This window comes from Crocodylus siamensis, chromosome 5, assembly GCF_052110815.1.
Source record: "Crocodylus siamensis isolate JL-2025a chromosome 5, ASM5211081v1, whole genome shotgun sequence".
Taxonomy (NCBI): Eukaryota; Metazoa; Chordata; order Crocodylia; family Crocodylidae; genus Crocodylus; species Crocodylus siamensis.
The window spans coordinates 95,337,815-95,352,064 of NC_143399.1; the positions used below are offsets into that span (position 1 = coordinate 95,337,815).

General features: G+C 39.6%; 1 protein-coding gene across 4 annotated transcripts in view; it reads left to right on the top strand.

Annotated features, from left to right (window-relative positions):
- TRIO (trio Rho guanine nucleotide exchange factor) overlaps window positions 1-14,250 on the top strand; it is a 394,215-nt gene that overhangs the window by 239,109 nt on the left and 140,856 nt on the right. For all 4 annotated transcript variants that reach the window (XR_016442705.1, XM_090049848.1, XM_090049849.1 and 1 more), the window contains 7 exons: window positions 2,833-2,955; window positions 7,226-7,420; window positions 7,542-7,657; window positions 8,303-8,369; window positions 9,027-9,136; window positions 10,809-10,878; window positions 12,015-12,104. Coding sequence is in view for 3 of the 4 variants with exons in the window: in XM_090049848.1 (XP_089905974.1) it covers window positions 2,833-2,955; window positions 7,226-7,420; window positions 7,542-7,657; window positions 8,303-8,369; window positions 9,027-9,136; window positions 10,809-10,878; window positions 12,015-12,104 (771 nt within the window). In the remaining variant the exon portion in view is untranslated. The remainder of the gene's footprint in view (window positions 1-2,832; window positions 2,956-7,225; window positions 7,421-7,541; window positions 7,658-8,302; window positions 8,370-9,026; window positions 9,137-10,808; window positions 10,879-12,014; window positions 12,105-14,250) is intronic.

Sequence of the window (14,250 nt, forward strand, 5' to 3'; positions counted from 1 at the left end):
GTCAAGGTATAAGGTATATCAAGGTATATCACTGCTTAGCCCTCATTCTTCTTTCAGTATAGTAGCATTACACTTATACATTTAGTTATAGTTTGAATTACTACATTCCCGTCTCTCCTGCCATACTTGTACTGCATTGCCAATAGATTTTTTTTTTTTTTTACCAGTATGTGTTGGTGAAAAAAATTAAACACATTAACTTGTGCCAACATAAATGGATCAAGGGAGTTATCTAACAGGCCAACTGATTGTTTTCACTGGGTATTAGAGGAAGTTTATCAAAATAAAAGATTACTTTTGAATTTTTCTGTAACAGTAAGTAAAGGGTCAGAAGAATCTTGGTGGTTTTGCATATGTTTGGTTTCACTGTTTGTCCTGCATTCCACTTCCTGTATTTGTGTGGATTTATGAGTGCCAAGTTGGGGGAAAAAAAAACCGTTTGATTTAAAAAATGTTTTAAAAAACCACAGTGGGACTTCAAGGCAGAAATATTAACTGAAACTTAACTTTTTTTTAAGTAAATAGAGGTCACACTGAGAGTGTCAGCCATGCCACTCTGTAAAACAGGAACAGGTAGTTTTTGTTTATCTAGAGCTCAGAAAACTACCTAAAAATGTTCCAAAAGTAATCTTATCTTCCTGCAAGTACAACTCTATGTAAGCAAAAAGGCTGCAGACAAGAAGAACCACCTTGCTAACTAAATACAACAATGACAGTTACAACAAATATTTAAGTAGATGAAAATTAAATGAGTATATGAAAATACTCAGTTTCCTAATCCCTGGACTGCTACACTTTTTTTTCCTCAGCATTATCTAGGCAGACTGGTTTTACTCTGCAATGCTCGATGTACCAACATGTTTTTGTACAGCTGAATTCAGAGGGAAACGGTGACAGCAGTAATTTGAGTCACGTTAGAGTGAATCATGACTCATGATGTTCAACATGAATCCCCCTTTAAAAAAAACTCTTTTATTGGAGAAACAACTTAAAATTCAGCCTTGCTTGCCTTTATATAATTATCATTATGACCGAGACTGGCATATCAGAGAGCCTGTCAGCACTTTCTTTGTGAATCATGTTTTTCCAAGCAGCTGACAATTCAGTTACTTCAAATCAAATTGTCAATGCACACTGATAACCTGATTAGGAAAATATTTTGAAATTAATTTTGATTTGATTTGGGCATGAATAAGGTACAGCAGGGTTTTGTGGACCTGTTTCTGCACTCCTATAGAACAAAGGGATTAATTGTTCCTGTAAATGTGTGAATGAACTAGCAGGCATTTAAAATCCAAGAACTTATTTCATTAAAGAGCCAATAACATAACCTCCAGTTTTCCCCCAGGTTTTCCACGTGTGCTTCTGCATCTCCATAATGAAGTCTTCAGTGGTTATGTTTGGCTGTTGAGTCCAGAAGGATAGAAAGTAAAATACCTGAATCATAAGAAAGTGACCTAGGTCTTGTCTGGAAATATGGGGGGAAGCTAAACTTAAGAAACGCTGCAGCCAGAAGCAACATGACTTGATTATAGCTTGGTTATATAGTTGTAAAGGAAAGGCAGAGTGAAAGGCAATGCCCTAATTTACTAGTCTGTGGTTGGAGAATGAGGAAGAGCTGAGGAAGATGAAAAAGTTCAGGTTTGGCCTTGGTGGCTTCAAATTGTTGTCTGGACTTCTAAAGCAGAAAAACACCTCTCATAAGAAAATCACTGCATTCTTTAAAGTGCCAGCTTCTGGGGAAAGCTCTTCATCCATGTCATGATCACAGTAAGAAATAACATGGGAAACTGTCAAAGGAAAAGTATGCTGGTGATGAGCACAGAGCTGTGTGGTTATGTGCTTTCCATCAAGTTGAATGAAGAAAGCAGGTTGGTACAATCCAGTATGTCTACTGTTTGATGCATAAGGTCATGGTATAAAGTTGTGGGAAGAAGAAGCATAGTAGAAAGAAGAAGAGAGTATCCAGATTAAGGTGTGCAACCTCACCCCCCATCACTATTTTAAATATTGTCGCTGCAAAAGAGAGTGGCTGTTTTGCATGCCTTTTATGTGTTGCAGTAGTAAGTAGTGGCCAGCAGAGTGAGTTAAAGGTATAGTAGAAGCCATAAGATTAGTTTTCTTAACTTGAAGTCCCAAGCTTTGGAGGGAGTAGAAATTTTTTTCTGCCCTTATATCTTGAGTCTCTAGGTTAACAATCACCGCAGTATAGTTTTGTTTTGTTTTTTTTAAATAAAGCGTATGGTAAAAGTTAACACCTTTCTATTAAAGACACAACCACAAATAATGATTGATAGAAGCAAGTGGGAAAGCTGTTTGTGGGGACTGCAAGTTTTTTGTTGTGGGAATTTTCCTAACCATTATTCTCTAAATGATACGGAGGTAATGAAACGGGCAAGAAAATTATAGGTAGAAAATTTTAAGTTAATACATTTCATGTGCCCAAGAGCTTTCCATTTCTGCCTCTCAAAGTTTTGTAAAGCTAAAGGCTGATGTACCTTAACTTTGGACATATTCCAGCTCCCTCACAAAGTAAAATATAAATTGGTAGTTAATCCACTGCTAAACTAACTGTTTTACTTGAAATATTAGATCTTTTTTTCTTAAATTAGTAAGGTAGTTTTGTTCCATAAACTTTATGGCCCAGTAGTAGAAAACTGTGAATTCAGAATTGTTTCCAGTGAAGTATAGGATGGGTAAAAGTGAAATACAAACCTATCTAGTACTTTATACGTGACCATTCAATGTTTGAACAACAGTGATTTAGACTGGCTTTTGTTGGCAAAAGTATGTCACTGTCTTCTGCCCTCCACTGACTCTTGCTATATTTAGGCTCTGGAATGGATCCACGACAATGGAGAGTTCTATTTATCCACACATACCTCCACTGGTTCCAGTATCCAACACACTCAAGAGTTGTTGAAGGAACATGAAGAATTTCAGATCACTGCAAAGGTACACAAACAGCAATAGTAGGAGCCTGACAAGCTTTTCCATTGCACATTGGTTTTCTTGGGTCTGTGACCATTTAGGGTGAAATTTGGAAGGAGGGGGAGCATAATAAACCTAAAAACATGGTAATAAAAGAAAAAAGCCTAATACAATCCCAGTTCTGTGAGAGTGGTAAACGTTTCAGATGGAGTAGCTGTACACTTACGGTGACAAGGTTGTCATGAGTTAGCATTCAGAAAGGCAAAGATAACTTCCTTTCAACTTTGGTGTTACTTGGGTCTAGGCTTGATTAGGGATAATCTGCTTTAAATTTTAGTCTATATTAAGATATTATACTAATGTTTGTGTTTCAGTTGTGCTTCAAAATATTAGATACTGTACAAATAAGATAACTCATGATTAAAGCTTTAAGTCTTTCAGGTCTAAGAAATGCAGGTTATTGAATATTGTCAATACTTCTAGGCAGTAGCAATTCTATCTTGATTCTGTTTGGTGGTGCCAAAGATCTTGCACCATAGCTACAAATTTCATGCCAACCACAGTTAATTCCTGAATTAAACACTCGAACCAATAAGCTGCAGCAGAGACTTGATTCCCTCACAATCTATTGCCCCCCTATTAAATATTTCCACATGGTCTTCACCTCCCAGCTCTCTGCCCTTTGTGAAAGGGCCACGGGCTTTCAAACAGGTGACAAGGTAGCCAGCCTGAAAGAAGCCATAGGCCAATCTCAGTTGGAAACGGACATTGGGGCCTGGAGGAAGGGAAGAGAGATTGGTTAAAAGCCACTCAGCAATTCTCTCCCCACCCAAGGCCTAGTCTAGCCAAATCTTTGGTTTATGGTCAACTCCTGTTATATAGCTTCTCCCATGTCGCAAGCACCATCTTTGTTATATCCAGTGACAGTCAGTGTTTACCTTAGTGAGGGGTGGTGTCCTTCCTTTGCATTTGTAGATTTTCAGAAGGATGCATTATTCTCTATTTAGCCTTAGGCATATGATTCTATGATTATCAGAAGTGTTCAGCTAATAAAAATGAGTGTTCTTCAAAAAGAAACCAATCTTACATAAATCAAATAGAGAGTTCTGAACTTGCTGATAGCCACTGACAGGTCGGTCCTGGTACAACCTTGTAGCTTGTGAATGAATTGTTAAACTGGCTAAGAATGTTTTAGTTGCACTTCCAGATTTTCTTTTTGTGGTGATCTACTCTTAATTTTTTGACCGAAAGTGGTGATGGGAGAGACTGCTTTAAGCCTGATTAGGTTCTTTAAAATCCTCAGAGAGCTTGTGCTTTTGGAGTAACAGTATTCTCACATATGACTCCTGCTCAGTCTCCAAACTGTTCAAAAAAACTTAAAGAGATTTGGAGATGGCAACAGTTGCTCCTTGCTTATGAGTGAAGTCCGTTATATAAAAAGTGTATGGATGGGTTTCAACACAGACAAGTGCAAGGTGATGCACCTGGGGAGGAAGAACTAGCACCATACCTACAGGCTGGGGAACTCCCATCTCATCAGTGCAGAGGCAGAAAAGGATCTTGGAGTCATCGTTGATGCCAAGATGAACATGGGCAGGCAGTGTGGGGATGCAGTCAGGAAGGCCAACCGCACCTTGTCATGCATCCACAGATGCATCTCAAGCAGGTTCAGGGAGGTCATCCACCCCCTCTGTGTAACACTGGTCAGGCCGCATTTGGAGTACTGTGTTCAGTTATGGGCACCGCACTTCAAAAGAGATGTGGACAACATGGAGAGGGTCCAGAGGAGGGCCACTCGCATGATCAGGGGGCAGCAGAGCATGCCCTATAAGGAGAGGCTATGGGACCTGAACCTGTTCAGCCTCCACAAGAGAAGGCTGAGGGGGGATCTAGTGGCCTCTTACAAACTAGTCAGAGGGGCCAGCAGGCATGGGGGGAGTCCCTGTTCCCCCAAGCACTATCAGGAGCGACTAGGAATAACGGTCACAAGCTGGCAGAAGGTAAATTCAGACTAGACATCAGGAGGCACTACTTCACTGTTAGGGCGGCTAGGATCTGGAACCAACTTCCAAGCAAAGTGGTGCTGGCTTCTACCCTGGGGGTCTTTAAGAGGAGGCTAGACTGTTTGACCCCAGTACTTTTTCCTGCCATAGCAGGGAGTCAGACTTGATGATCTGTTTAGGTCCCTTCTGACCCTACCAACTATGAAACTTACATTGCTGTCAAGGAAAAGCTTAGGGAAACAAAAAAAAGCTTAGAAACATTTTTTGTGAATGTTATTTGTGCTCACGTCCCTTTGCTTCCAGACATTTTAAAGTAAAAACTAAATCTAACTCTACTGCTTTTCTATTAAGTGCATCAGCAAGTATCAGGTCTTTTTGGTAGCCAAAAAGGTGCTCCTACACTTGCTCTGAGGAAAAAGCAGAAAAATAACTTTTTACCTATGCTTCTGCACCCTGGAGCTGCTTACCTTGCAGAAGAGCTTTTCCATTAAGTAGTACAATGAAGAGGAAATAACTGTTCCTTCAAGTAGTTGCTTGGGTGGTCATGGAACTGTGCCTTCCGTAGTGAGTCCTTTCACATCTGCTTGAAAGGATTTACAGCATTTTGGTTGGAAACTACCTGCATTATACAGCGTATCCCTCTTAATTTGTGAGATCTGGCTTTGACATTTTTCCCTGTAACCTTGTGGCTGCTGTCACATTTCAGGGCAATACTGCAGTGGATTTTGGGGAAGCAGCACCTTATGTCCTTTAGCATGGTAGTGAGATTTCAGTTAAGTGTAATGCCTTCATTGAGCAAATCTATGTTAACATTGTCGGTGTCTGTGGATATGAAGGCAAAGCTATTATTGTCTTAACTACTCTTTGGAAAAGTTTGCAGCAAGCATGTTTTAAAGTAAGACCTTTTATGTTTCATTATGTAGCTTTGTGACCAATCTTACTTTAATGGATCTGTAATACTTTAAAAGCCTTGAGAGGCTTTATTTGCAGTTCATCCCTTACCAACAAGCTGCTGTAATATCCAGCATGGCTTTTTAACAACTTTCACTTACAAATTCCTCTTAAAAGGGACCTAATGAGAATATTTTTTGTCACCTAGAAGCAGTGGGAGTTCATGGTTAGAGAATTTCCTGATTCTGCAAAATGTTATTTGAGTATCTCCTTTTTGTGACTCTTTCTGAAAAGAGTGATTTTTGGAGACTAATAATACACAGATTTTTTAATTTAGAGACTTGTGTTAAACTTCGCAGGGCACACTCCACGTTTAGTGTTTTGCTGAGAATTCTGTCTGTGTGCAAGGCAGAATAAAATTAGCCCAGCTTCACATAACTGTTGTGATACTATAAGGTGTACAGGAATAAAAACCTGACTGGTCAGAAAATATGCAGCTATGAGGTGAGAGCCAGGCTGCCAAACTGTGACTAATAAACTGTACTAATGTTCTTACCAGAACCAGACAGTATTTAAGGGATTTATTTAGTGGCGTTGAGGGCAGAAAGAAGAAATCAAGTGCTTGTCTGTGACCTGCTACTGTTATTAACATTAGATATTCTAATACCCATGGCTAGCTGGTAGAGACAGATGAACACACAGGCTTTTTACTTCCGTGAAGAAACAGGACTGGTACATTTCAGTAGTGCAGTAAAGTGGAGAGACCATTCTTGGTAAACCCAGTTCTTCAGTTGCTTTCTGAAGAAGACAGGAAGCTGAACAGCCCTCAGCAGCATTAAAAAAAATAGCTGATTGAAGGTGAAGTTACAGTTCTTCTTAAGCAACAGTGGCCCAACCAAGAATAAAGGCAAAAATGAGTCAGAAGGGTCTCAATTTTGTCAAGACCTAAGAATGTATTGAATTTTGCATGGTCATGGCTGGATAAAATGAAGTGGGAGCTGAAATTCTCCCTGAATCTGGGTCAATGTGTATTTTGTGGTAATAATCACATATTCAACTTGGGTTTGGAACCCCTTTTGTCCTAAGAGCTGTACAGACTCAGAGAAGATGTATGTAGTTTATGCCCCAAAAATATTACTGTGTAGAAGTTGCTTTCTGGACTGGAAGTTGAGTTTTTCTAAAGCTATTGCTGTTTAAGTAGTAAAGAGGTGCAGGGGGCTCTCTGCCCTTCTGTTCTTGAAAGGGGAAAAGGATCTGCTTGTAACTTTTTTTTTTTTAAAGAGGCAAGCCAGTTGCTTCCATCATTTCTCTACCTATCATTACTGATAGATTATACTAAACAAGCCCTCTTGTTACAGGTATTTGGCAGTAATTTCTCAGTGTTTTCCCATTTTTCACAGCAAACCAAAGAGAGAGTAAAGTTGTTGATACAGCTGGCTGATGGCTTTTGTGAAAAGGGGCATGCCCATGCAGCAGAGATTAAAAAATGTGTCACTGCAGTGGATAAGAGATACAGAGACTTCTCTCTGCGCATGGAGAAATATAGGACCTGTTTAGAGAAAGCTCTGGGGATTTCTTCAGATTCCAATAAATCGGTAGGTGAGATTTCAGCATACACTAGTGGAAAAACAAGCAATACCTTGCAGCTGATTGCATGGGCCATTGCTTTTTCTGTTTTCCTTCCTTCATCATTTCTCCTTTTCTTCTTTAACACAGAGCAAAAGCCTGCAGCTGGATATAATCCCAGCCAGTGTTCCTGGATCAGAGGTGAAATTACGAGATGCTGCTCATGAACTTAATGAAGAAAAACGAAAATCTGCCCGCAGGAAAGAGTAATGCAGTCTTTACAGATGCAGATGAATAAATAGATTGTGATAGGGAAGTAACTGTTATAGCATGGCTTGAAGTGGTATATTTCTTCTCATGGTAGAGTTTCCATAGACATGTACAGATTTACTTGTTGCCTTCTTCCTGTTTTGGTTTTTGAACACCAGGGTCTGGGGAACATCAAGCCAACACTTCAGGTTCAAAAAATAAATGTTAAAGTGGAAAAACAAATGTGTGAGTGTAGGGGAGAAATTATAGGAAAAAGCACACTCAAGAGGGACGAACACTTAGTAATCAGTACAGCTTGCTAAAAAGTGGATTATATTTTGTTCATGGCTAGCAACAGTGCTTGAACTTAATTTCTTATCTGTTGAGTTGTAACCACACAGTTCTGCAAGGAATTTTTTCTTCTCGGTATAGTTATTGTCAAAATCTAGCCCTGGCAAGGTCTCATTGCTGGCATTTAGTAGACTACAATCTTTCCCTCATCCCCAAAATATTTTCTGATCTCTTTTAAGCTCTCATGTAATGAACTTTTCCCAGCACTAAAAGAAAAACAAGGGGGGAGCATTTTCTTGTTAATGTAATAGCACTGTAGTTGTCATGAAACAAGCTTGGATCTAATTGTTCGTTTTGTTATCTATCTTAAGGTTCATTATGGCTGAGCTAATTCAAACAGAAAAAGCTTATGTAAGAGATCTTCGGGAATGCATGGATGTAAGTCTATATTTTATTAGTCGATGATTCTTTATGAATAACTTTCTAATTAAGACTGTCTATAACAACCCAAATACTGTTGCTTTACCAGGATCAAATCCTGCACTAATTTGTGACCTGCTATTTTGTCAAAAGCAGTCAAACTGTAACAGGAGTTAGCAACTTCAGGATTTAGCCCATAATTTCAGTACTGAAATCTGTTTTGTCCAGTACAATACTATTTTAATGTGCTAAGAACTGGCTGTCCACTTGTGTTGGGTTTTGTATTTGTTTCTGCTTTTGTTACCAGCACAGATGAGGCAGTGTTAATTCTTTCATTGTATTTATCACATGTTCTGCAACAGGCTGACTTTGTCTTTGAATAGAAATTCAGAGAGGTTCCGTGGAAATTGCCTAGTAATGGTAACATTTGAGCAAGCAATGCTGAGCACTTCCTATTGCACAAAATGTAAACTTCTGGATTCCCAGCCTGACCTTGGTATACTACCCTGAAGATTGCACAATGTAAAAGATTACTTCTCAGCCAATAGGTCTGAATATCAGTTTCAAAACTCAGATGCTGAAAATAAGAGCATTTGGGTGTTTGTTTTAAAAAAGATCAAACTAGTGCACTTTGGAAACTGTATCTTTTTAATGTACCTTTTTCCTTCTGGTCAGACATATCTGTGGGAAATGACAAGCGGTGTTGAAGAGATCCCACCTGGGATTGTAAACAAAGAACACATTATCTTTGGAAACATGCAGGAGATCTATGAGTTCCATAATAAGTGAGTGACTTAGTTTCATATTTACTTATCTACTTATCTTCCATTCCCACACTACTAGTAAAACCAAATGACAATTTGAGGGATTTTCTAATCAAAATATTGTGTTTATAAGAATGAAATAATGTGGCCATTTTGCCACAGAAATATCTGAACTTCCCCCCACCCCACAACAAGAAATTTATCCGCTTCACTGAATGTCTCTCTCCTTTTTGAAACCACCTCATCTAGTTCAGAAATCTCTTGTCTTGCATCTTTTAAGAAGCAAATAAAACTTGAGAAAAGTTTTAGATTGGCCATTTCCCTGGGAGGGGAGGGGAGAAGGAGACACAGGTGGTTAATTGTCTTTGTAAAGGCTGTGGTTTGGCAGAATCCTTCATGTTAGTTTGTCTGTTAGACCTCATTTTTGGCCTTGTTGTAGAGGCTGCTGAGAAGGATGGTTCCTTTTCTTTCTTGGTGTCTTGGGATGGCTACCAAGGAGTGTGATTAGTAATGTGCAGTTTTATGAGCTTGCTGATAATCTTCTGGACTCTTCCTGTGAATTACTGGAGGGTTATTGGTAACAAATGAGAATGATGGCAAGGGATGCCATTGGTGAGGAAGTTGCATGCTGAGTTTACTGTTTGCCCAAGTAGCTACCCTTCAGTGAGATGATAAATACTGTGGATATATTTTAACAAGTATTTTTTTTTTATTAGTTGGTGTTCAGGAAAAAAAGCAAGCTTTTCATTTTCAGACCTCCTTCTACGTATTTTATTATTCTTAGGATTTTATAAAAGTTAAACCATTTCTAAGCTTTTGATGAAAGGACTGAGTTAACCTGTTTCTGAAAAAAAGTCAACAACTATTGAGTCTTATTCAGTGAACAAAAATAATCTGTCAGTCAGAACAGCTGGTAGAATAGTATGTGTGTGAAGCTCTGGGTTCTCATTCAGTTCAGAGGAGATTCGGTGGCCAACTCTCCGAATCGAATGGGGAGACCAGTAAAAAGTTTGAATCAATTTGAAGCTCTCCAAATCAATTTGGAAGAGTTTCAGAGATTCAGGCTGGACGCAGATTCCATGCCAGTAAGCGGGGGAAGGGGGCTGGAGGAGGAGGGAGGGGACTGTAGGGGGGACCCCCACCAGGCCCCATCCCCTGCCTACTCCCCCAACCTCCCTGAGCACTCCATGACCCCCGCCTGTTCTCCCAGCCCTGTCAATGGCTGCCCTGCCCAGCCCTGGCATCCTGGCTCTTCAAAAAAAAAAAAAAAAACAAAAAAAAAACACCCAGGACACTGGGGCTGGGCAGGGCAGCTATTGACAGGGCTGAGGTAGCAGGCAGGGGGTGGGGCCTGTTAGATTCGGCAGCAGACAGATCTCCAAATCAGATTCAGCCAAATTGATTCAGGACAGTGATTCAAATTACCAAATGGATTCACCATCTCCTGAATTGGCTGATTCTGAATCCAAATCCAAAGCAAATACTAGCCGCTTTGCTATCAGCTGCATAAAAAAAATTGAGTTTTAAGAGATGGGAGATTTTAGGGTTTTAGTATCTCAGATTCTCATTCCTTTAATATCCAAATAAATTATCTGATCCTGTCGTTCAAATAAATTCTTGTATGTGTTAGGTGCCCTAATATTATTCCATGGGGGGTTTTATCTTTTAATCTTTTCTTTTCTTCTACGTATAGCATATTCCTAAAGGAGCTGGAGAAATATGAACAGTTACCGGAAGATGTTGGGCACTGCTTTGTCACTTGGGTAATGAAATTGTGTTTGTTGCTAAAAGTAACAAGTAAAATCAAGATGGAAAGGATAGTGGAGTCTTTTATCTTGTGTAACCAGTTTATTCAGGGCTGAATTTGTATAAGTTCACCCTTTCTTTAATCATGGAATAAATAAACTATAGATTATACTGCAAACTCTGGACCATCAAATACTAGTGTTGGGCTCTGTGAGTGGATCTAGGATTTTGGAAAGGGGGGTGCAGATGGTGTACTACATCATCACACGTAATGCAACACTTTTCTCTACTTAAAATAAAACCTAGAAGCTTTACTAATATGCTAGGGGACTAGCATTATTCAGTTTAGGATTAAAGCAAAAATAAATATAACCTTATTGGAATGTGCATGAATTTGCTATATCATATGTATAAAAACACAATTAACTAGACAGAAATATTCAAAATATGTTGTTTCATTAGTCCTGTAATTATTAATGTACATTTATTAAGTGTATATCACTTTCAGATTCATAAACAAAATCAAGCCTTTTTGAGCACCTTTACAGTGCATTCAGTGCTTCACTAAAAGTTATTTCTATGCCTGAGTTAGAGCTAAAAACAGTTCGCAGAGCTGCTACATTATCAGGAGCAGCTGACAGCAGAATTGCAGAAGAAAGGCTAGTTTGATTCGTGGAAACATTAAAGACCATTAAAAAGCAAAGAGGGTTGTTAACACTTGTGGAATGAAGAATTTAAAAGGAATTATGTTGATTATAGACAGCCATGAATTCAGCTGACTCCCTCCCTGCTACCTGAATGGAAGTGCTGCTGCCACTGCCAGGCATCTGGTTTTAAGCTCTAGGTGGAGCAGGAATGAGAGTGGGTGCAACTGCACTGCTACACTTCTGTCCGCCCTGCATCCACCCCTGTTAAGCTCCCAGAGAAGCTCACATGAATCATGTACCCATGTCTCGGGGTAGAATGCAGATCACTGCATTTATTTTCTGCCTTAGAAATCAGTGTCTTGCTTTTCAGTGTTTGGATCATAACTTTATCATAACATATCATAACATGTTCTCTCGCTGCTGATTTGAATAGGAAAATCTGCAGTAGCTTGGGCAGAGGAAATGCTTTTTAATAAACTATTTAAATTTGTGTTTTGTTTATGCAGGCAGACAAGTTCCAAATGTATGTTACCTATTGTAAAAATAAGCCAGATTCCACTCAGCTGATACTGGAACATGCAGGAGCATATTTTGATGTGAGTACCAGACTACTTGTACCCAAAAGAAAAATTTGGATGGGCTGTTTTAATTTTATTGTTCAGTCCCTAACATGAAAATTGGGCAGGAACATCAAATGAGTTTTCAGTAATTAATAGTGATTTAGAACAACTTCAATTAAATTGAAGGACTTTTTAATGTCTCCTGTGTTTAATTTATAATGTTAGATTGCTATAATGTTCTCTTAAATCCATTAAGATTTGATGTTAGAAAGACACTCCAACACAGCAAAGGAATTAGAAATCTAGTAACAATTGGGTATCTAGTGAAAATGCAACCAGATTTTATCACTTAAAACTGAGCCACGCATCTACAGTTTCCAGAGGCAGATGCTGCATATTTTTGCCATGGTATATTTTGGTTAAATTTCATTGAATTGAATGAAAACTAAAATCATTTACAGGGCTGGAAAGAAGTGGCTGCTCTGTCTAGAAGCATGAAAATTCTAAATTAAAACTAACTTGCTTTTCCAGGTACATGTACTGTTGAAACCTTCTAATCTCACTGCAGAGAACATTTTCATGTAACAATTACTGGGCTTCCTCTGATGTCTGGTCCCAGACAAGGGCTGGTATGCACAGGTGTTTTAGAACTCTGAGGAACTGCACTTTACTGAAGAGCCTCATCATTAGCTACACTAGAAAACTAAATGCACTTGTTGGAAGTGTTTTAAATTAAGGATCATGTTTGCTTAAGAACCAGTTACAGTGCTTCCCCCAAATAGATATGCTAAGGCACTGCTAATTGTATGTTAGCAAAATAGCTATGAGGAACAATTGTGAAAAAGGGATTAAATTAATCTCATTAAAAAAAAAAAATCATCACACCTGTCCAGATGTATGTCAAATGGTTTTTCATAATATAACTAACAACATTGTCTTTTAAAAATAAAATCTGTTGGGACTTCAGAGGGTGGTGGTGGATGGGTCATATTCGACCTGGGGGGAAGTGGGCAGCGCTGTTCAATTTCTTCATCAGTGATTTGGACGACAGGGTGAATTGCAACCTGTTTAAATTCGCTGATGATACCAAAATTTGGGGTGAGGTAAGCACGCTAGTAGGGAGGGAAAGACTGCAAAAAGACCTGGATAGGTTACAGGAGTGGGCTGACATAAACAGGATGTGTTTCAATACTGACAAGTGCAGGGTGCTGCACTTAGGCAGTAGAAACCAGCAGCACACTTAGAATGGGAAACTCCCTTCTTGAGAGCACGGAGGCAGAAAGGGGATCTTGGAGTCATTATTGACTCCAAGATGAACATGGGCCAACAATGCGAGGTCACGGTTGGCAGGGTAACCAGACCTTGTCGTGCATCCACAGGTGCATCTCAAGCAGAGCCAGGGAGGTGATCCTCCCCCTCTATGCGATGCTGGTCAGGCCACAGCTGGAGTACTGTGTCCAGTTCTGTGTGCCACATTTCAGGAGGGATGTGGACAACATTGAGAGGGTCCAGAGGAGGGCCACCCGCAGGATCCGGGGACTACAGGGCAGACCCTACACTGAAAGACTGCAGGACCTAAACCTGTTCAGCCTTTGCAAGAGAAGGCTGAGGAGGGACCTGGTGACTGTCTATAAACTCACTAGGGAGGACCAGAAGGGTTTAGGGGAGACACTGTTTCCCCTAACGCCCCCTGGCATGACAAGGAACAATGGACACAAGTTATTAGAGAGTAGATTTAGTTTAGACATCCTCAAGAACTACTTCACAGTTAAGGTGGCTAGGAGCTGGAACCAACTTCCTAGGGAGGTGGTGCTGGCTCCTACCCTGGGGATTTTTAAGAAGAGGCTTGATGCCTACCTGGCTGGACTCATTTGAGTCCCGTCTTTTCTCCCGCCCAGGCAGGGGGTCAGACTTGAAGATCTACAAGGTCCCTCCCAACCCTACTTCTATGATTCTATGATAAGTATATGTATTTTAATACTCAATGTAAGCCTGTATAGAAGGAAAAAATACTAAAAAAAACTAACACAGACATGAGAAGGTGTGGGTACACAGACAAATGATTAAATACACTGCAACATGCATATCTAGGTATTTACATATTGAAATGACCTGCATATAATGGGGATAGTTCTTGCACCTTAGAAGCCTCAAAGGAAATATTCTTAGAATCAGCATGTTA